This window comes from Macaca thibetana, chromosome 13 (genome assembly GCF_024542745.1).
Source record: "Macaca thibetana thibetana isolate TM-01 chromosome 13, ASM2454274v1, whole genome shotgun sequence".
Classification (NCBI taxonomy): domain Eukaryota; kingdom Metazoa; phylum Chordata; class Mammalia; order Primates; family Cercopithecidae; genus Macaca; species Macaca thibetana.
Window position 1 is genome coordinate 77,062,593 of NC_065590.1, and position 23,495 is coordinate 77,086,087.

Below are 23,495 nucleotides of genomic sequence, written 5' to 3' on the forward strand. Positions count from 1 at the left end.
TTTGGAATGTGTATTTTATGCTTTACCACAGAAATTTCAGTTTGAGAAGCCCAGTATTTTAAAATAAGCCATGCAATTAACACCCAACTTAAGAGTATCCACCCTAATTTCTGCTTAGTTCTGCTTTCTTCCTATAATAGATATCTTATCAGTGCAACGTGCTAGCCTGATAAGAGTCCTTCAGTTTAATCTTGCTTTATTCCCAATTCACATAGATTAGAAGTAAATTTATATGGCTCCTGGTAGGAAACAGGTGTTAAACAGATGAACGATTAGTGGATCTGTTTAAACTGAGATTTTTTTATAACTGATGTTTAGGAATGAATCATCATAAACATGTCTGAATATTTTACAACTGGTAGTTTAATTCTGCCCCACCAAAAATTACCTGTTGACTGATTTAAGCCTGGGCTTGGGCCCAGCCTCTGATTTAAACATGACTTTATGGGTAGGTAAATTTAGGAAACAGATGGTACTGATATTTTTCCCCTCCAATCTCAAAGTAACAACTCCTAACTGTAACTTAAATCTTCACATAATTACTAAAATTATTTTTAACCAGGAATGTTCACTTGAGAGTCTAAATAAAAGCACTTTAAGATCAAAACAACTTACAGTTATACGGCCACCTAAAACTAAGGGCAAGAATCTTCCTCTTCGGTCAGGGGAAAAAAAGCTTAAATCTGGATATTCCTCAGTAACCTACTTAGTTAAGTTCACCTGTACTTGTTTAACTCTCGTATCCCAAAGCAAAACTCATTCCTATTAATTAGTATCCCCATCTCAAAAGAACAACGGTTTCTGTAAATAATCCAAAGTAGACCTTCATTCATATATATATATATATATATATTTTTTTTTTTTTTTGCAAATGAAGTTTTTAAAAGGCACAGAGGAGCTTGTTGCTGGTACCTGCCAGTCACCTAAAAGTTTACCCAGTAATATGAAATTTTTTTGTTTATATATACTGAACTATAGTTACCAGTAGCTAAGGCAAAATGATCTCAGAGAAGTTAATACTGGCAAAGTCAATGTCTTCACGTGTGAATTAGGCAGTTAACCATGTCAGAACGTCACTATCACTGCCAATTGAAGAAAGCTACAGTACTCAAAGATACCAAGTATGTGTTCAGAGATAAAAATTAAGATGATCACTAGACAAGATCAGTGGAAAATAAGTAGCAGTACTGCACCAATGCAAGACAAAATATACTTTATTGTGACAGCAAATGCACATAGTGCTGTAGGTAAGGCATGCTACTAGGAATCTGCATATAATCAAAAGCCAGTATGGAAATGAATGGAAATGAATGCTGTTCTCAGACTGAGTCCATGGTGGAGAAAGGGTAGTTTGTGTTCACTTATTTCAAATGCAGTATCATACCTACTTAATCAGTTACCTATGCTTCTAACCAACAGCCCAGTGGCAAATAAGAGGAACTTAACTGTACTCAGAAGTCACTTTCATTATCAATGACAGAAATATTTCACTAATTCAACTGAGGCAAATTTCCTTTCTAGACAAAGGACCTAGAAATTGAGCATGCAAAACATCCATCCATCCATTCATTCATTCAAATAATTAGCCAATTTTACCATCATTTAATTCCACCAGAAACAAATACTAAAATACCTAGAAGTAGTTTGGATAAAGAAACATTTACATTTTAATACTCTGTAATGTCATAAATTTGGGGCTAAAATAACACCAGGTCAAATTTGATCCCTTTCTATTTGAGGGTACAAAGTACAGTTTTGGTTTCAATAGCTGAACTTCTGAGGGAAGAGCTGAAAAAAATGCTCTTAAGAGATCTAGGCCTTTGATGAAAACTATTAGGCTCTACAGACTTGTCAAAAATCAATGCAAAACTGAGGGGAAGAGGCTGAAATGCTGTGTAAAGCAGTATTTTTAGATAAGTTGCTTCATTTCCCCCTTTTCTCAAACAGATGCAGATTAAATGGTTTTTGCATGAATGCACATTGACATTCTGTTCAACTGTTCTCTAAATGCAATACTGCCGGTTTAAACAGTATGCTTTCATTTAAACAAAGAACGTTATATGCATGGTCAATTTAGTTTAAGAGATGAAAAGAAACTTTACTACTATGAAAATTGCTTATCAAATCCTCTCCTCTTTTATAAGGTGTTTTTAAAAGCAACACAGGACCAAAAGCATCCAACTATTACTTTATTTATATTACTATGCTTAAGTTACATGGAAAAAGACAACCCAGCAGTTCTGTCCCATCTCAGAAGTTTCCAATCAACACCAATTATGTGGTGACAAATAACTAGGAATGGTGACATCTTTGGGTCAAGACTGACAAGGAAGAATGGGCTCTGGTGCTACGGTTCATCTCCAACAAGAATATGGCACACCGGCCAGCACAAGCCATGCTAACACTGAGCCTTTAGCGCTGGGCACAGATTCGGATCTCTTCTCTGGAGCTAGCAAATCAAGTGAGATAACTGGGTTTAAAAGAAAAAGTTTAAAATGAAGCCCAAGTTTAAAAACCATACTCCTAACATTTTCCTTTCAAAATTTACATAAAACACACTTTTTCACTCTAACAGCCCAGATTTTTTTCCTTACATAGCTCACCACATAGCTGCAGACTCTTCTGCCTCAAGATGTAAACATAGGGTAAAAAATTAACGGCATCTGCATAATATTCTCTCTACACACTGCTGTTGGATGGAAAATACAAAATTAAAAAAAAAAAAAAAGAAAGAAAGGTTCCATCTTAGATTCTCACAACCTCTTGTTCCGCAGTTCATTAATCCGACTCTGATGCTAAGGTGACAGTGTATGTAAGTAGATTTTTGTTTTCAGTGAAGGAGACCTGGGAAAAGATGGATTTCTCTCTGTATCTTCAAGAGTTATCAGATGGTACATGCTCCTCAAAGCCCTCACTCTCTCGAACTAGAGCACGTTCCAGGATCACGCGGCCTTCCTTATATCGCTGGCTGTCTTCAGTGGCAAACTCATAGATCCATCCCAGTTTGCTATTGCAGTTTTTGCAGCTCACATCTCGAACCATGTGGCGGCCAGTGAGCATGACCCGATCTTGAACTTCACTGTACTGCAGGTTAACTACCTAAGAAGGGACAAGGAAAAACAAAATTGCGAAGGCATGTGAGTTATATTGCCAAGTATGTACAAAATATTATGGTTAATGCAACAGCAACTTCAGAAAAGCAGAAAAAATTGTTACTTTAGTCAAACCTATAATACCCGAGACTTATTTACAGAAGCTGCTGGGGCAGGCAGACATCTGGAAATTGCACAACACTAGACATCTAATGCAATCATGCACTACTGTACTAGCCTAAGTCACACTATTAAAACATAATACATTTCTGTGTTGCAGGTAAGAAAGAGTCCTGGAATTGGAGCCATAAAATGTAGGTTTGGGTCCAACTGTAGTAATTCATCATTATTCAATGATGAGTGCAAGTAATACAATCAATGTAAAAGAACCTAATGCCCCATCGTTATTCCATGAAACGGTCTGTTTCTGAAAATATACTTTATATATAGACTGGGACAGATTAAGCCAACTACAGACCATATATCTGCAATGCATAGTTTTAAAGTGAGTTCAAAGACAATGAACACAACGAAGTGGGTCTGAGACAACCTGTGGCGAATTTCCACTGATTCTGGATACCCAACAATCTTCTACACTTTCCTTTTCTGTAAAGGGCCAGATAGTACATATTTCTGGCTTTGAGGGCTATGTGGTCTTTGTTGCAACTTTTCTAACTCTGGCATTGTAGCATGAAAGAAGCTGTAGACAATACGTAATGCACAAGCAGAGCTGTGTTCCACTACATTTACAAAAACAGGCAGCTGTCCTGCTGCAGTGTGCCCTCCTCTGTACCGAAATAAATGTCAAAGAGTATGCTCCACCAATTCTGAGAAAAGCTTCTTTCTACACGGAACAGAGGAGTACCCACTGGGGAAGTTCATCTGATCTTCTAAGAACAGTACCCTAGACTAGCTATGTTCCTTGGCCTAAAATACTTGGAAATTCAACTTTTCTATTATACACTAGATTCCAGGAGGCAGAATCACAGCATCCAACTTGAATGCAAGCCAGAAATTAGAGACAGGCAGACTGGGTACACACTTGCAAATTAGAAACACTCTTCCTGTCAGCAAATCCATGTAATAAACCAAATAGAATTGGAAGGATGATTGGTGAGCATGAATTAGAGCATGAAAAGTTGGTTAGATGATCCTTATTTGCTGTCAAGTTATAATAGTTTAATGCCACTATCTCCCTATATGGATAAACCAGTGGCATGTGGAGAAAGGGAGGTGGGTGTCTTGACCTGTTCCTTCCATAGTCTGCGCTGAAGTCACTACCAAATTCTTACACTGAACATTTCCTGAGGCAACAGGAAAAGTATACGCTTCTTTATACATTTTTTTTTTTTTTTTTGAGACTGAGTCTCTCTCTCTTGCCTAGGCTGGAGTGCAGTAGAGCTATCTTGGCTCACCACAACCTCTGCCTCCCAGGTTCACACGATTCTCCTGCCTCAGCCTCCCAAGTAGCTGAGACTACAGGTGCGCAACACCACACCCAGCTAATTTTTGTATTTTTAGTAGAAACGGTGTTTCACCATGTTGGCCAGGCTGGTCTCGAACTCCTGACCTCGTGATCCGCCCACCTTAGCCTCCCAAAGTGCTGGGATTACAGGCATAAGCCACTGTGCCCGGCCTACTTCTTCAAACTTCCAAGGTTAAAATCACATCCTAGTAACACCTTCCTAAGGTCCCATCAAAGACGAGCTAGTGGGCAATCATTTCTGTAGATTTCAAGCTCTCATTCTGACTCTTCCTGGTATCTCTAAACTCTGAGGGGGTATTCTGGTGTTGCTGTCAAATACAGCCAATGAGCCCACTTAGGATTCAAACTTTTTCTCACTAACCTTGTTAAAAAGAAACGCTCTGCCAGTGGCGCCTGTGAAACGAGTGGAGATGAGTTCTGAGCGGTTGGTCAGGATCGTATCACAGTTTGCACAAGAAAATAGACGGGTACCACCGATATGATCAAGGAAAATTCTGCCCATTTTTATGGCTGAAGTTCTAAAAACCTAGGAGCAAATAGAAAAGGATAACAAATGCATTATAATAATCATGTTATCACCTACTTGGGGGGTGTCATAGAGAACCATTTATATACATATTTATGTAATCTCTGCTTTGTAGTACTCGATATGTGAAATAGCTGATCCTGAACAAAAAGATCCAAAGTTCACACACTGAACAAATAAACAGGCATGCCTAAGGTAAGATTTTAAAGCAGTGAGCCAAGGAAGTAAACCTATTAGCCAAGGCTAAAGAATGGTGTCACTTCTCTCATGGTTGGTGTGGAAAGAGAAAATGGAAAGTGGAATTTCAGAAAATGAATGATGTAAAGCACTGGCAAAGAGGTGAGAAAAGGGGTTTAGCATAAATATTAAGTATATGTTCTGAGCATGTATAATTTCAGAAAATAATTGTGAGGTTCCAGGGGGATACAAGCAGAAAAAGGGGCAATTAGAAAACAAGAAGAGTAGTCTGGTTTGAGAACATGGGGTGAGTAGGTCTGTGATCACCAGGTGCACTCACAACTGTATAGAGCTGATGACTAACTTTAAGCCAATGTCTAGGGAGCACTGTTACTAGGTACTTACTTCAAAATTGTCACAACTCTGTGAGGTTGTTACCACCACTTCATAGATCACCCAAGTCAAGTCTAAAAAGGTTATTAACTGGTCAAAGGTTACAAAACTGTTAACTACAGAAAAGTACAGAATGCAATTCACCTAATTCAAAGTTCTTCCATGATCCTACAGTGCCTCCAAAATGGTCCAGGCTGGCATACGGCTAAAGCAATGAGAACAGAATAAGGGAAAGATAAGCTTTCCCATACATAACTTGATTATCTTTAAGAAATCTTACTGATTCAATAAATCACAGAAGGGCCGAAACACTGAAAAGATGTAAGTTTGAAACATATGTCTGAAACTAGGCTAACACTTTAACATTCAAAAGTTAGGGAAGTTACTATATGCAACTTCTTAAATTCATTACAACTAATTCTCGTAAACAGTATTCTTAAAGATCTAGATATAGACAAGAATATACCACAGTTTTAGTTTAAAACATAATTTATTCTTGGGTATAGTTATCAGCTCCTGTGTTTTAAATATTTATTATACATCTTTCCAAAGGCATGCAGAGCTAATATAACTGCCACCGTGGAAAAAAAAACACCAAAAAACTCCAGAATGCATGTTTGTAATGAGAATCTACTGTTGTCTTAAGATTGGGGGAATTCCATTACAAATTTAAAAAGAAATTCCATTCCTTCTAGTCTATGAACTTCCCCAGCCATTAGGCGGTCCTAATGTCACTGGAAATGTCATCACAAAAATCATTATGACACCCCTTAAACATCATGAAAGTTTAATAGGGAATAAAAAACAAATGGTGAATATAATGACAATGTGCAGCTAGTAAATGGAAAACCAGCATATTAACAAGAGTCACAATGAACCTTGAACTAAAACAGACTTAAGCTATAATATTTAACTTTCTAATTACATTTCTACAAAATGACAGCAAAGGGAAACACTTATTGCCTTATTTCAGCCTTTAAGATTACCACATTATTTTTTTCCAGATGACTAAGAATACAACACTTGGCCAGGTGAGGTGGCTCACGCCTGTAATCCCAGCACTTTGGGAGACTGAGGTGGGCAGATCACCTGGGGTCAGGAGTTCATGACCAGCCTGGTTAACATGGTGAAACCCTGTCTCTCTTAAAAATATGAAAATTAGTCAGATGTGGTGGCTCATGCCAGTGGTCCCAGCTACTCGGGAGGGTGAGGCAGGAGGATGGCTTGAACCCAGGAAGCACAGGTTGCAGTGAGCCAAGATCACGCCACTGCACTCCAGCCTAGGCGACAGAGTGAGACTCCGTCTCAAAACAGAAAAAAGAATACATTTATTATTTATTTACGTATAAGTCAGAAGTTGCAAATTTGAGGCCTACAGGCTGAATTCATTTGGTAGCCTAGGAATACAGCAGTGAACAGATACAAAAACCCTTCCCTGAAAAATATATGTGGACATGTGTGTTTTATTTGGGTCAGTTTTTAATCTTCATTTTAGAAAGCTGAGGTGACATTTAAAATCTGGAAGATCTCATTAAAGAGCCTGTAGTTTGGATTTATTTTTAACAATGGGGAGGGCACATATTCTCCTATGGCAACAACTGACTACAACTGAGCTGCAGCCCCTAACCCTCACCAGGCCATTTTATTTGCTTGGTCTCCACTTTGCTTCACACAATTACTTCACCTGTTTGGTCCTTGTACCAATATTTGAATTTATGACTCCTGATATAAATAAAACATTCAACAAGCCTGTGAGCATGCTAAGTTTGGTCATGTTTCTGAATCTTGATCATTAACAGAAGGGAATCAACGGCAAGGTTTGAGAGTCTCCGCCGTTGAGGTATAGGCCTCAGATTCTATGTCTTTGAAGACTAGTATTTGTGCAGTCATTTGTAACCTCCAGCTAGGGCTTCTGGGACTCATTATTTTAAAGCTAATTTCCCTTAAGACTTTTAAATACAATATTCATGTTGTAATTTATTTCAACCATAATGGAGAGTAACTAGCTGTTTCTACATTGATCACTGTGACACCATGCTGTTGTGGTAAATATGCTGGACTTCAAAGTGAACTTCCCTTATACCTTCTGCTCACATCATTTTATCCTTGGCTAAAAGCTACTGTGATCATTTCCTACTGAGGGTAAATAGACTTAACATGACTTTTTTCCCTGATTCCAATTCCATCTATTTTTTCTCTTTACCCAAGTATTTTTACTGGATTCAATTATATGATTCATTACCAAGACCAAAAATATCTGAGCAAAACCTTATGTTACACTATTCCTAGTTGTGGTTGCCATTTATAGAGAATATATATATATAGAACTGTAGAATGTGGTTTTTGTTTGCTAAGAAAGATAAGAGAATGCCAAGGATCTAGCAGAAGCAAGCAAAACATCACTTGCTGTCAAAGGTCTTTAGGAAGTAGAAAAACCTCTGTAGGGTCCTTAGGCTCCAAAGGTAGCCCTGGCCTTTGCAGGGTTAGAAACTCAACCTAACACTGACACTATTCAAACTCTCAAGAGGCTGACACCCATTAAAATGCCACTGCTATGGTCTCAATGCTTGTGTACCCCACCCCACTAATTCATATGTGGCATTAGCAGGTGATTAGGTCACGAGCAGAGTCCTCAAAAATGGGATTACTGTCCTTATAAAAGGGTCCCAGAGAGCTGCCTTGCTCCTTTCCATCATGTGAGGACGAAGCTAAAAGGTACCATCAACAGACATTGAATCTTATCTTGGACTTCCTGGCCTTCAGAACTGGGAGAAACACATTTGTTGTTTATAAGCCATCCAGTCTACAGTACCCTGTTAGAGCAGTCAGAATGAACTAAGACAGCCACTTCATTATTTAAGGAGGACAGTCATTAAAAAGCTAAGATATAACACTTGAATCAGGCTTCTCTGGACCTGAACAACATATTGAACTCTGCCTTAGACCTAATAATTACTTAGCATCTACACTGTATGGGACACTGTACTTGGTACTTACATACCACATTTAATTTTGACAATTTTTAAAGTAGGTATTTATCACCTCACTTTTATAGACGAATTAAAGAGACTGTGACTTTCCAGAAGTGGCCAAGCCACTGCATTCCATTCTCTCCCTAGCGATTAGAGGGCTGTCAGATTTACTCTCTCCCTCAGGGTGTACCATCAGCCCCTCCTGCTTCCATGCTGTTCCTCCTGTATTCCCTATCTTGGTTGGTGTCAACTGCAATCACAAACTCTCCTAAACTAGAAACCCTAGTAAGTCATTTAAGAAACTGCAAAATTAACAAGACTTCCTAAATCACTTTTGGAAGTTTTCCTCCCTGCCCTTCATCACTGTATTAGATTCAAACTCTCCTCACATCTGGATAAAACTTTCAGGGTCAGGGAGTGGGAACTGTTAAACCCAACATACATTCATATACACCACTTCATTTCTGCTACACACAGCTACAAAAATACGGTCAAAGGCATGTGCCGCCCCTTTCTAAAAGCTCATAGAGGTTGCTCCCTTATAAACTTTGAAACTTTTCTGACAGAATAGAAAATTGCTGGTTTTTTTAAAAAGAAAAAAAACCAGTTTTATTAAGGAATACTCTAAATGACAAAGTTTACTCACTATAAGTGTACAATTCAATGACTTCTAGTCAATTTATAAAATTGTGCCACTATCACCACCAACTGGCTTTAGAATGCTTCCATCAGTCCCTCAAAAATTCCCACACCAGCCTGCAGCCAATACCTTCTCCAACTCCTGGCCACTGGCAACCACTGATCTGCTTCCTGTCTGATTGCTTTTACATTCAAAATATTCCCCAAGTATGCTAATCACCCTGGTTGGACTTAGAGTAATCCCAGATCTCTTCAGCCACGTATTGCTAAAACATCTTAAGAGTGAGCTGCTTTCACAGACAGCTAATGTTTGGTGTTGATTCTGGGGGCAGCTTACTGTGTCCTTTAGTAGCAACATGCAGACTTTGGTATATGTCAGTGCTGAAGTTCAAGTTTATAGCTGAAATGAGAGCTAAACTCATCATAAAGCTTAAGTTTTCTTTAAGATGTTCCCTACCTTATAATGTTATACATAAGGCCTCTTTGGTACTATCTTCTTGTAGGTCCAGGTTATAAAAACCCTAAAAAGGTTGAATAAGAAAAGCACCAAGCTTGACTGTTTAACTGGAAGCCTATTCTTAGTTTACTTGAAATTACCTGAAATAGTGAGGGGCTGGAATGAAAATATAAGTGAAATTTATAGATAATTTCATAGATCGTATTTTAGCATTATTTTCAATTTCCTCCCTCTCCCACCAATAGCATATTTAGCTATCTAGAACTTCCAATTTCTTTTATCAGACGACTCTGGTGAAATATAAAAAGCATTTTCGGATCTCTGCCTTGTTACAGAATTTTTTTTTAACTACAGAATCTGTTAAGAGGGGAAAAAAGGGTGATTCTCTTCAGAAATCTGCCAAAGAGTCTCCAGGAATGCATTATTTTAAAATGCATGATGGATATGATGGACTATATAATTTCTTAGTTGCTTCCACATCAATAAGACAATTTTCTAAAAAGACTATTGGTTTATCATACGCATACACTATCAAACGAAATACGGTGTCTTGTTCACTTGTCTGGCTCATTGCTAACTGTTTTCCTTAAAAGCAGGGAAGGCTGTGGTCAATTCAGCTCGCCACCTGTTTCCGTACTGCCCACAAGCTGAGAATGAATTTTATACTTTTAAATGGTTGGGGGGAGGGGAGAATATTTTCTGACACATGATTATATGACATTCACACTTCAGTGTCAAAGTTTTCAGGAACACAGCCACGCCCATTTGTTTACACTTAACTCCTTCCACTTTACAATGGAGAGGTATGAGGAGCTGCTACAGAAACCTTTTGGCTTGCAAAGTTTAAAATATTTTTTACCTGGTCTTTTACCAAAAAAAAGTTTTCCCTGCTTAAAAACACATTCTGATAGTGAAAGAGCTTTGCATTTAGAAAGCAGTCTTTCCCAGAAAAAATGGAAACTTGGTTGGTATTTGGGATTAAGGCTAGATAGGAGTATTTGAAAAGATCAGTTTAATCCCATTTCCCTTTTCTTTACTGATTTTGTGGCTAAAATCCTAAACTTTCTGTAACCAGTTCAGCATGTTGAAGATCAACTCTAATAAAGATTATAAAAATAGAAAATATCTACCAGCTGCTGTCTCTCTCTCCACCCCCAGGTCTTAAACTGTGGAGCTGACATACTGGAACTCTGGAGATTCCTAGATTCGAATCTCAGCTCTTCCCCTTAATAGCTTTGGAAACACTGTGTGAGTTCTCCTCTCCTGTTTCATCTGTAAAATGGCGAGAGTAGCAGCCATCTCTGAGTTATGAGAAATTAAAAGGAGATACTCTATTCTGAGAATGGTGCCTAGCACACAGTGAATGCTCAATAAAGGTCAGTAAAACTAGATTATCTATTCTTCAACATTCCCCATCCCAACTCGCCCTATGACAGATGAGAAAAGCATGGCCCAGAAAGGATATGAAACAGTAACAATTAACTGGCTTCACTTCCTGTTAATTATGCTAAAGCTAAGCGACCAGGTGATAGAAATTAGAAGCTGGAGGAAAGTTAGAAACCTTCTGAAGCATGTCACAGTTCTAGGTCTTAAAAAAGGTACTTGTTGTCCCTATAATTAATAATCCAGTTTGGTTGCAACCCTGGCAAGTGGAATTAGTCAAGGGAGGCACCACTTCCCAGCCCTAAAATATCAGGGAGGGTAGGTATTGCATCTCATAGGACCTTCTGATGGATGGAAAAACACCCAGTTCACAGATAAACTTTTCCTTAGTAAATGAAACCATCGCCTCAGGGCATTTCCATAGAATACACACTCCACCAGATCCCCAGTGTCAGACAGACGGCAGTGGGTTTTCCATTGCACCAGAAGATGGGACAAAGGCAAGGTACAAAGACTCTGCTGCAGGGAACTGAGTATGCAGGCATCTAGCGCAGAAAGGGTTAAAGGAACCTGCCCCTTGCAGAGGTCGTTTTGTTTTGCAATGATTCTGCTAAAATGGAATCCGGTGGAAGCCAGCTTTCGTATCTCGTTTTTAATCTCTTCCCTCCCTCGCCAAAACAAAGGATAAAAACCCAAAAAACTTTTAAGAGTGCTGGGTTAGGGCGGGCGCGGTGGCTCACGCCTGTAATCCCAGCACTTTGGGAGGCCGAGGCGGGCGGATCACAAGGTCAGGAGATCGAGACCACGGTGAAACCCCGTCTCTACTAAAAATACAAAAAATTAGCCGGGCGCGGTTGTGGGCGCCTGTAGTCCCAGCTACTCGGGAGGCTGAGGCAGGAGAATGGCGTGAACCCGGGAGGCGGAGCTTGCATTGCAGTGAGCGGAGATCGCGCCACTGCACTCCAGCCTGGGCTGGGCGACAGAGCGAGACTCCGTCTCAAAAAAAAAAAAAAAAAGAGTGCTGGGTTGATTACTATAATAATTAGCACTTATGGCTATTGTAACTTCATCAACTTTTTATACTGAGTTGTGACTAAACGCTATTTAAAAATCTACATGGGAAAACAGTTTGATCCATACAACCAACTTTCCAATTTTTGTGCAAAATATGTAACAAGGTAAGTTTTCAGTGACACAAGCAAGCTCTGCTATCCTCTTGCAGTACGCGACCAGTTTACTTTGCTGTGTCAAATGATGTCCTGGTTGTGGAATCAGGTCTTCATTTGCAGTAAGTTTTAAGGATATATTTTTGTTCTCCCCCCTCAACAATGCCTTATTTTTTCCTGTTTTGTTAGATGATTTTCAAGTTCACTATATTTCAATAACACTTATATTTGTTTAAATATCAGAAAATCAGACTAGTCATTTAACTCAGGAAGCCGTGTGTGTTAGTGCACAATCTGAGTTGGTCATATCCCCCCAAACCCTAGTAAGACAATTTCATGATCTCGTTTCTTGTGATGCATTACCAAAAGCCTCTAACTAGGTGGACTGACGTGTAAGCTGTCTGGCTTCCCGACCCAAGTGTCAAGTAGTAAGTTCAGGTCTAGCTAAGGTTCAGTTCCTGCATTACACTGACATTACTACACCAGGAATACCTTAAAACTGACACTGATCTCTATAGGCATTCACTATTAAACCTAAAATGATATTTTGGGCACAAGTATACCTAGGACTACCTTCATGTCTCATGGACTGTTTGAATTTCAGAGGGTAGTAGCTGCTTTAATTTCTTCATTTCATAATTTTTGATCTTATTTCCTTTCGCTTTTATTTTTTCTAAACCTTTTATTTTTCTCATTACTTAAATAGAGAACAGAAAAGGGAAACTAGAGAAAAGTTCGCCATGATCCAACCAGGTAACATTTTCCAAGTCACATATATTTTACTAACGTCTCATAACTTACTATTTTTCATATTATTGCTCGATTGCATTTGTCTACGACTTTTGATTAAGTTATAAGCTTCTAGAGAAACTATTCTAAATTCTTTGCACTTTACTTCTTACCTAACCCAGTACAAGTATGCGATAAACTTTCAGGAAACGAATCCACCAAGACACTTCACTTCTGGGATGAATATGTGCCCTGGGAACACCATACGCCTTTTGGTTCCTCTCTGGCGGAATGCAGCTGCAACGCTGTATATGTGGCTATGCAAAGTTAGCTAATATCCTATTCCTCCCAGTTTCTTCACCACCAAGTGTACTAATTTTCCAAAAATACAAGGTTAGCCCGAGGTTACTTCAGGTTTTCCATCTGTCAAGAAGACGTGGAATAAAAATCCTCAGATTACCAACAGATCTCTGTAAACAGAAAAAGTTTAAAAATAAATGAGCTGAACAGCTTCCCAGACTCTCCCTGGAAAGGGAGATTAGTTGGTGACAGGATTAAACAGATCTTTGTAGTATTTCAATTTCCCACTCCCGCTGATCCGGACACTCGTTTGTCCCATCTACCTGCAGAGGAGGGTACAGGAAACGGGTTGCAAGGGCACGCCCACCCTCCCAACAGCGAGCGGAGAGCAAGCGGAGGACCAAAGCTGGCAGAGCTGGGCCGGCCCGGGCGACCCGGGGGTGGGCTCGGCCGCCAGCCGCAGTGGCACCCGCGAGCGCCCCCGCTGGCCCAGCTGATGGCGGCCACGTGACGCCCGCCGGCCAATCGGGAGGGCCTGGGGCGGCGGAGCGCGGCGCCAGCGGCGGGGCCGCCCCCGGCACAACAAACATGGGCAGGAAACAGCTGAGCGGGTGGCCGGCGGGCTCTCTTGGTCCCGACACCCGGCGGGCTGCACAAGCGTCACCCCGCGCTGTCAGCCCCGGGTCCTCCGGGCAGGGGGGCGGGGGAGGTGGACGTTCAATACGCGGTGCAAAGGGAGACGCCGCCCCCTCCCGGGGGCTGGGCCGCTTGGGCCGGGCGTGGGCCCTGCTCAGGACGGTTCACTCCGTGCGGTCATCGCGGCCCAAACAACTCGGCCAAGTTCCGACTTGGCTTCGGGGCGGAGACCGGGCGCGCCCCCGACGCTGCGGCGGGTGGGGGCGGGGCGGCCGCGGCGCGGCGCGGCGCGGCGCGGCGGGTGGGAGGTCGCGGCCAAACCGTCCGCCCAGGGGGCACCGTGGGCCTCGGCGGATGGCCGCTGAGGGCGCGGCGGGGAAGCGGGGCGGAGGCGCGGGCGCCGCGCGGAGGGGTCGCGGCTGTTGTCGCACCGGTCGCCCGGCTGCGCGGCGGGGGCGGGCCGACGACAGTCGCCGCGCCAGGCCTCACAAAGAGCAAACAGCTCCGCGCGTCCGCCCGCGGTCCTGGCGCCGGGGCCCGCCCTGAGGGGTTGAGGGCGGCCGCTCTGAGACCCCGGGATGCGTGCGGCGAGGAAGAGGCACTTCCTGCCTGGGCCCCCCACCCTTGGCCGATCCCCGAGTGCCTCGAAGCCGCCCGACCCGAACGGGCGCCTCAGTCCCCACCGGCCCCTAGCCCAGCCCCTCCCGCGGGACTCACCCTGAGCGGCGGTGAGATCAGCGACTGCCACTGGCTTCTCGCTCTTCAGCTGGTCTAAAGCCCCTCGGCCGCCCGAGTCTCCAGGTTTAGTCAGGCCCTGGCCTTGGCCCCGCCTCTCCCTGGTTGGGCCTCAACGTCAGTCACCCGGCGTGGCTCCGCCCCTCCCGCTGTCAACTCTCCCGGTTGGCCCAGAACACCCTTCGTTTCTAGGCCCCGCCCCTCTCCTCGGCTCCCTGCGTTTTCCACGGGGCCCCGCCCCTTGTCTGACTCACCCTCCCCCACTCCTGCACCCCTCCGCTTCGCGGCCCACCCCTCCCAGAAGCCGCAGACCCAGGGCAGGCTCGCGACAGCTCGCCCCGCCCCTGACCCAGCACCCCGGACTGGTACAGCCAATCAAAGAGGCTAACTCTGCCCCCTCTCTCGAGGCGGCCAATGCCGTGAGTCCGGGGACCACATCCCCCTTTCAGCTGAGAGCACACAACACAGCATCCACGTGAGTCAGCTTCTTAAAGGAGAAGGCTCAGCCTTTCTGATTGCGGCAGCTGGGAGACAACGCGCGTCATTAGCGTCACCAGGTGGCGGCTGGGGCCGAGCTTCCGGATACCTAGTGAGGCCCAGGGATGACAAATGAAAACAATAAGCTGTTTCCTAGACAAACAGCTGCCTAGGTAACTAAAGTGCACCGTGTAATTCGTTTCTTGGAGGCCGTTTCCCCTGACCACGCTTGGTAGAGCGCTGCCTTTTGCTTTCAAACCCCTAGCCCTCGAGTCTGAGCATATAGGCCCTACTAAAAAACATCTGTGGATAAAGGATTTTTCAAGTGCGCTTGACTTTATTTACAACTTGTTTGAATTTTTTTTTTCTGGATAGTGGAAATGATTCTCAAAAAGATGAAGAAATTCAGTGTTTTATATGGCGAATTTCTGCCTCAGAGAGTGAGATTTGTTTATTGTAAAGGGCAGCTGTTCCTTAACCCTCATCGGTGCTTAAGATGGAAGGTTTTGTTTCTCATTCCATTAGAGTTGCTCAGGTAATTACATCTCTGTTAGCTGACTTTCGGGATAAAACCAAAATATTTGATGACGCATACCTCTCAGATAAAAAATGTAGGTTAACATTTGGGGCTAGTTTGCAAGAAGTTTAAAGTCATTCTTGGTGGAAGAGAAGTTCCGAAGCATAATTCTAGCACTTGACTCCCGCTCATGCCCAAATCCACAAGTATCTTCATTTAGTTCGTCTGAAGTTAACCTGAGCATCAAAGGCAAAAGGACTAGTTATCTTTTGACAAGTGAGTTTTCCAGGAGATAAGGAAGTTTTTTTGTTTTGTTTTTGTTTGTTTCAGACGGAGTCTCGCTCCGTCACCCAGGCTCCAGTGCAGTGGCGTGATCTTGGCTCACTGCAACCTCCGCCCCCAAGGTTTAAGCAGTTCTCCTGCTCACCCAGGCTCGAGTGCAGTGGCGTGATCTTGGCTCACTGCAACCTCCGCCTCCAAGGTTTAAGCAGTTCTCCTGCCTCAGCCTCCTGAGTAGCTGGAATTACAGGCGCACACCACCATGCCCGGCTAATTTTTGTATTTTTAGTAGAGACGGGGTTTCACCATGTTGGCCAGGTTGGTCTGGAACCCTGACCTCGTGATCCGCCCGCTGTGGCCTTCCAGAGTGCTGGGATTAAGGTGTGAGCCACCATACCCGGCCAGAAGTTTTAAACATACAGTATTTTAGTTTCTTTTCCTTTATATTTCTTTATTTTCAATTAATATTAATTATTTAATATAAAAGTTACACGTTTATTGTAGGAAGGTCATACTGCCTTATTTGATAAGAGACTTCTGTCTTCTAACAGCTTCATATGTATCCTTCTATTCTTCCCAAACTGAATGTATTATACATAGAAGCATATTGTACTTCTTGTTTTTAACCTGCTTTTGTTTTTCACTTAACAATGTGCTATATAGCCATCCTTTCATGTCAGATGTGTCTTTTATCTACAAATTTACCTTTCTCTCCATAGTTTTCCATAGTGTATGACTTCACCATCTTTTTTTTTTTTTTTTTTTTTTTTTTTTTTTTTTTTTTTTAGACGGAGTCTTGCTCTGTTGCCCAGGCTGGAGTGCAGTGGTGTGAACTCAGCTCACTGCAACCTCCACTTCCCAGGTTCAAGGAATTCTCCTGCCTCCCGAGTAGCTGGGACTACAGGCGCCCACCACCATGCCCGGCTAATTTTTGTATTTTTAGTAGAGATGGGGTTTCACCATGTTGACCAGGCTGCTCTCAAACTCCTGACCTCAGGTGATCCGCCCGCACTGGCCTCCCAAAGTGCTGGGATTACAGGTGTGAGCCAATGCACCCGGCTTTCACCATCTTTTATAAACATTTTTCTGCTGATAGACATGTGGGTTGCCTTCAGTTAAAAATCATGATGTAATTGACAACTGTGTACATGGATAAAATATTCAAGTATTTCTGAATATAATCACTTGGAAAGAGAGCACAATGCTTAAACCCGCAGAAATGAACACTTTAGATATCAGGTAAAACAGTGGGGACAATGTTTATTGATTTAACAATACATATAAAATTTTTCCTGTTGTAAGTGCCTTAAAATTATAACTTTTAATTTTCATAACAACCCTATGAGATAAATACTGTTATCCCCATTTTATAGATGACTAAACTGAGGTACAGTGATTAACTAACTTGTCCAAGGTCACCCAGTAGACTTACCGACTACAGTATTTGTAAACTTGAAAAATAACAATGAAAATCGTATTTTAGAAAGATGAATCTAGATGATGATGATGTGCAGAGGTAAGGAAGGCAGACAGAATGGAGCTAAGGTGTGCAGGTTTAACTTTAGCAGGAAGGGCTACACAGGACTGACTTTATACTTGGGCTAAGGACAGAATTTTCAAAATCAGAGGTTTTATCCTAGGTGACTGATAGGGTGATGGTTTCCCATTGCCAGATATAAGGTGGTTGAGAAGGTTGATTTGGGGTGAAAGGCTGGGTCTGAGCTGATAGTGGGACACTCATTAGAAATAAAGAGTATACAATTAAAGGTGATTTGAGAAATACGTAAGAGAAACGAAAAAGAAAGGGTGAGAGGTTTGAAGAAAATCTTGTTGGGCTTTCAGTTAGAGTTGTGTTTTACCAGTAAAGTAATTGGAATAAATTGATACTTTATTGAAACTTTATAATACTAAGACTTTCCCACCAAGAGCATGGTGCATTTTTTTTCCATTTATTCAAATGTTCATTTATGTCTTTCAGTAAAATTTTATGGTGTAGCTGCCTTCCTCTAGGTTTTTTATGTAACATTTTAGGATTGTATTTAGGTATTGTATATTTTCTGGGAATGTTATGGGCTAAACTGTGTTTCTCCCACTGAAATTCATGCATTGAAATCCTAATCCCCAGTACCTCAAAATGTGACTGTATTTGGAGGTAGGAACTTTAAAAGGTGATTAAATTAAAATGAGGTCATTAGGGTGGGCCCTAATCCAGTCTGACTGGTGTCTTTATGAGAAGAGGAGATTAGGCCACATGGAGAAACCAGGGATGCCGGCACACAGAGAAAAGGCCTTCTGAAAATGCATTGAGAAGATACCATCTGCAATGCAAGGAAAAGGGCCTCAGAAGAAGCCAAACTTGCCAACACTTTGATCTTAGACTTCTAGCCTCCAGAATTGTGAAAAAACACATTTCTGTTTAAGCCACCCACTCCGTGGTGTTTTGTGGTGGCAGCCCTAGCAAACTAATGCAGGTGGCTACTGTGAATGGGAACTTCCCATATTATATATTACATCTCTAACCTAACCAGTTATTTGTTTTGTAGGAAACATGATGATTTTGTAGTTTATTTTCCTGGATTTTCTGGATGGAAAAATGTTTTTGTCTGTAAATGATCACAGTTTTGCTGCCTACTTTCTAGTCATTTTGTCTTTTTTTTTTTTTTTTTTTTTTTTTTGAGACAAGAGTCTTGCCCTGTTGCCCAGGCTGGAATGCAGTGGTATGATCTCAGCTCACTGCAACCTCCACCTCCTGGGTTCAAGCGATTCTCCTGCCTCAGCCTCCTGAGTAGCTGGGACTACAGGCACATGCCACCATGCCCGGCTAATTTTTGTATTTTTAGCAGAGACGGGGTTTCACCATGTTGGCCAGGATGGTCTCGATCTCCTGACCTCATGATCCACTCGCCTCAGCCTCACAAAATGCTAGGATTACAGGCATGAGCCACCGCACCCGGCCTTTTATTTCTTTTTAAATTCTTGCTCGTGTATCTTTGAGTATATCTGTGAATATTTCTGTCAGACAAATTCATAAAAGTTATTACTAGTTTGTAATGTTCCTTTTTTTAAAGAATGGGCATGCAATTTTATTAAATATTTTTTAGTGTCCATTGAGATGACCATGTTTTTTTCCCCTTTATTCTATTTCTTTATATGTATTACATTAGCCCATCTCCAACATTAAACTAGCTTTGTGTTTCTGGGATTAAAAACTCCTTTGTCATTTGACATATGCTATTACTGACATTCTTTGAATAAAATCAAAAACAGGAGTATACCAATGTACACCAACATACCCTGCTGCTTTATTTGAGTTATTGACTATACTTTCTGTCTGAAATTGTATGCTGTGTCCCCAGTTGATGACTCTATTTAGTAACTACAAACCCTGAGTCAGGCTTTCAGAATGCCCTTCTTTTTATTTATTAGTAGAGATGAGATCTTGCTATGTTGCTGGTGCTGGTCTCGAACTCCTGGGCTCAAGTAATCTCCTCTCTTCTGCCTCCCAAAGTGCTGGGATTACAGGCACGAGCCACTGTTCCTGGCCCGAGTGCCCTTCTAATGGTGCTTCCGTGGACCTCTCCTTTGCTCTGATTTTCTTTCTCCTGCTTTTGGAGCTGCTCCTTTAGAGGTGAGACCACTCTTCAGGTGGGTGAAATCAGCAGTGAGTCTCCCATTGCCTCTCTGAACTTCCCACAGCCTGGTAAATTTTCTCCTTGTTCCTCAAGCCCTGGAACATTTGGGCCTCCACCCACCTGTCTTACTCTCTGCGGAGAGTCTTGCCTCATAATTTAGAGTCAGATTAAGACCGGTGGAAATGAACTGCCTTACATTTTCTGTCTCAGCATATCTTCCTCTATCACGTATTTTCTGCAGGTTTGGATAAAAGGTAGTCTCTCCTGGTAATTCTCAATGCCTGATGGACACCTATTCCAGAACACGCTGCATCCTGGAGCCCATTCTGTCCTAAATGGATCCTATATCTCCTCTCAACACAGAGACAAACAACAAACATTCCTTTAGGCCTAGGACCGTCACTTCCCTGTGTCTGTTCATGGACCACAATACCTTGCCTGCTTCAATGGCCGCAAGTGTTTATCATCTCTGTCTTGTCTGGGCTCTACATACAAGTGACCTGCCCTCATATCCAACACTCCAGTTTAGACCCCAGTAACTTCTTACTGGTCGGTTCTAATAACCTTTTAATAACTTCCCTCTATCTTTCCCCTTGCTTTATATTGAGATCTTATTAATTGTTTCCCCTCCATCTTGCTGCCTGGATCATGGATGATGCCAGTACCACAGGGACCAGGATGCCATCTGGGGACAATGGAGCAGTGAGCTGGGAGGAACCTGGATCCTGAAGATCGTGTGGAGTACAGGTGTCATAAGCCTGAGACTGGATTTTGTGTGTGTGAGTGAGTGTGTGTTTACTTTAACCTGAGCTTATGAGCGCTCTGGATAATGTAAATAGAATAGCTCCTTTAGGAAGTGTCTTAGTCAGTTTGGGCTGCTATAACAAAAATGCCATATACTGGTGACTTAAATAACAATTTATTTCTCATAATTTTGGAGGCTGGGAAGTCCAAGATCCAGGCACTGGCAGATCTGGCATCAGGTGGGGGCCTGCTTCCTGGCTTATAGACAGTTGCCTTCTTGCTGTATCTTCACATAGCTGATGGAGAGATCATTTTGCTCTTGTGTCTTCTTGTAAGGGCACTCATCCCATTTGTGAGGGCTCCACCCTCATGACCTGATTACCTCCCCAAAGCACTACCTGCTAGTATCATCATATTGGGGATTAGGCTTCAAACTATAAATTTTATGGGGAAATGAGCAATCAGTCCATATCAGGGGGAAATAAATATATGTAATTATAATCACAAGTTAAGTAGTTAAGATAAAAAATATCAACACCTTATTCTGTGCGTGGCCCTGCCAATTTACTAAAAGCTATCATAAAGGACACTGATCATAAAACTTAGCCAATCATTTTAGCCTGCACAAATTCTATACAGTATTTGAAATAATCAACCAAACATTAATTCTTCAAACTTTGTTTTGTTTTGTTTTGAGACAGAGTTTTGCTCTGTCACCCAGGCTGGAGTGCAGTGGCACGATCTCCGTTCACTGCAACCTCCGCCTCCCGGGTTCAAGCAGTTCTCTTGCCTCAGCCTCCCAAGTAACTGGTGCTATAGGTACGTGTCACCCCACCCAGCTAATTTTTGGTATTTTTAGAAGAGATGGGGTTTCACCGTGTTAGCCAGGATGCTCTCGGTCTCCTGACCTCGTGATCCATCCACCTCGGCCTCCCAAAGTGCTGGGATTACAGGCTTGAGCCACCGCGCCCAGCCTCAAACTTTTTCTTCTCTTGGCTCTGGAAGCATAGTACTCACCTATGGAAGACAGAATAATAGTACACCCAAAGATGTGTATACCCTCATCTCCTATGAAGATGTTACCTTACATAGCAAAAGAGACTTTACAGGTGGAATTAAACTAAGGGTCTTGAGATGGGGAGATTATTGTATTTTACCACAATTTAAAAACTAAACTAGGTTTTCTAACATTTGTATGTTATCCAGGTGGGGCCCTGTATAGTCACAAAGATTCTTGTAAAAGAGGGTCAGAGTCAGAGCAAGGGACTAACAAGATGCTCAACTTTGCTAATTATTAGGGAAATGCAAATCAAAGCCACAATGAAATATCACCTCATAAGGAAGGCTATTACAGAGGAAAACAGAAAATAACACTTTAAACATAAACATTTAAGACACCACCAAGTTATGTTGACTAGGGTATGGAGAAATTGAGAGCCTTGTGGACTATTGGTGGGAATGTGAAATGGTACATCTGCTATGAAAAACAGTACAGCAAAAAGTTAAACATAGAATTACCATATGATCCAGCAATATGACTTTTGGGTATATAGTCAAAAGGATTGAAAGCAAGGTCTTGAAAAGCTATTTGTATGCCCATGTTTATAGCAGCATTATTCATAAAAGCCAAAAGGTGAAAGCAACCCAAATGTCCATTGATGGGTGGATGGATAAACAAAATGTGGTATATCCATACAATGGATATGATTCAGTCTTAAAAAGGAAGAAGGTTCTGATACATGTTATAACATGAATGAACCTCGAGAACATTATGCTAAGTGAAATAAGCCAGTCGCAAAAAGAAAAATACTGTATGATTCCACTTATATGAGGTATATAAAGTAGTCAAATTCATAGAAACAGAAAGTACAGTGGTGTTTGCCAGGGGCTGGGTGAAGTGAGTTATTGTTTAATGGGTATAGAGTTTCCGTTTTATAAGATGTTAAAAGAAAAACTTCAGCCAAATTAAATTTAAAGGAGTTTAATTGAGCAACGAGTGATTCGCAAATGGAGCAGCCCCCAGAATCAGGGCAGATTCAGAGAGTCTTCAGTGCAGCCACGTGGTGGAAGAAGATTTATAGACTAAAAAAGGGAAATGACCTACAGAAATCAAAAGTGAGGTACAGAACAGCTGGATTGGTTACAGGTTGGTGTTTGCCTTATTTGAGCACAGTTTTAACACTCAGCTGTGTATTCATGGTTGAAGTACGGCCTCTGGGATTGGCCAAGACCCAGCGGTTGTTACAGGTGCATACTCCTAAATTAGGTTTTCAGTCTTGTCTACTATTAAACCAGGTGGCAGTTCGTCCACAGGGACTCAAATATAGATGTACAGAGTCCTTCTCAGGCCGTATTTAGTTCACTGTAACAAAGATGAAAAAGTTCTGGAGATCTGTTGCACACAATGTGAATATACTTAATGCGACTGAACCGTACACCTAGAAATGATTCAGATGGTACTTTTTTTTTTTTTTTGGAGATAGGGTCTTGCTCTGTTGCCCAGACTGGAGTGCAGTGGCATGATCAAGCTCACTGTATGTAACCTTGGACTCCTTGACTCAAGTGATCCTCTTCCTTCAGCCTCCCAAGTAGCTGAAACTATAGGCATGCACCACCATGCCTGGTTAATTTTAATTTTAATTTTTTGTAAAATAATAAAACAGTGAGATAAGGTCTCACTAGTTTGCCTAGGCTGGTTTTGAGCTCCTGGCCTTAAATGAGTCTCCCACCTTGGGCTCCCAAAGCGCTGGGATTACAGTCAGGAGTCACCGTGCTGAACAGGGGTGGTACATTTAATGTGTATTTTACCACACTTTAAAAAACTAGCTTTTCTAATGAAAAGGAAGTTAAGAGAGTCAGAGAAGGAGATGTGACCATGGAAGCAGAGAGTACAGTGATTTGGGCCAGGGGTCAAGGAATGGAGGCAGCCCCTAGAAGCTAAAATAGGCAAGGAAACAGTCTCTCCTAGAGCTTCCAGCATGGAGACAGCTCTGCCACTTTAGCCTCTTTTTTAATTTCATAAGATCCATTTTAGACTTTTGACCTCCAGAACTGTAAGATAATAAATTCATGTTGTTTTGGCTGGGCACAGTGGCTCACACCTGTAATCCCAGCACTTTGGGAGGCAGAGGGGGTGGATCACTTGAGATTGGGAG

The 23,495-nt window shown here is 42.0% G+C and overlaps 1 protein-coding gene and 1 long non-coding RNA gene across 5 annotated transcripts in view; one reads left to right on the forward strand and one right to left on the reverse strand.

Moving 5' to 3' along the window:
* Positions 1–1,196: 1,196 nt before the first annotated feature.
* YPEL5 (yippee like 5) lies at positions 1,197–14,985 on the reverse strand. 3 transcript variants are annotated; one of them, XM_050754028.1, is made up of 4 exons: positions 14,674–14,825; positions 5,819–5,879; positions 4,940–5,104; positions 1,197–3,099 (listed from the first exon to the last, which is right to left on the reverse strand). In XM_050754028.1, exons 3-4 carry the CDS (start codon positions 5,078–5,080, stop codon positions 2,875–2,877), a joined length of 366 nt encoding a protein of 121 aa, XP_050609985.1. In that variant the 5' UTR covers positions 5,081–5,104; positions 5,819–5,879; positions 14,674–14,825; the 3' UTR covers positions 1,197–2,874. The 3 variants fall into 3 exon arrangements, with proteins under 3 accessions (XP_050609985.1, XP_050609986.1, XP_050609984.1); XM_050754029.1 differs by lacking the exon at positions 14,674–14,825 and adding an exon at positions 13,194–13,742; XM_050754027.1 differs by lacking the exon at positions 5,819–5,879 and having other exon boundaries at positions 14,674–14,985.
* Positions 14,979–23,495, forward strand: part of LOC126933848 (uncharacterized) — a 110,187-nt gene continuing 101,670 nt past the window's right edge. For both annotated transcript variants that reach the window (XR_007718742.1, XR_007718741.1), the window contains exon 1: positions 14,979–15,341. This is a non-coding gene — a long non-coding RNA (uncharacterized LOC126933848). The remainder of the gene's footprint in view (positions 15,342–23,495) is intronic.

Excerpts from the sequence above, each read along its gene's own strand:
- YPEL5 (XM_050754027.1), bottom strand. The coding sequence starts at position 5,080 with ATGGGCAGAATTTTCCTTGATCATATCGGTGGTACCCGTCTATTTTCT. Across the intron at positions 3,100-4,939 it reads GAGCGTTTCTTTTTAACAAG|GTAGTTAACCTGCAGTACAG; the intron begins GTTAGTGAGAAA and ends GTCCCTTCTTAG.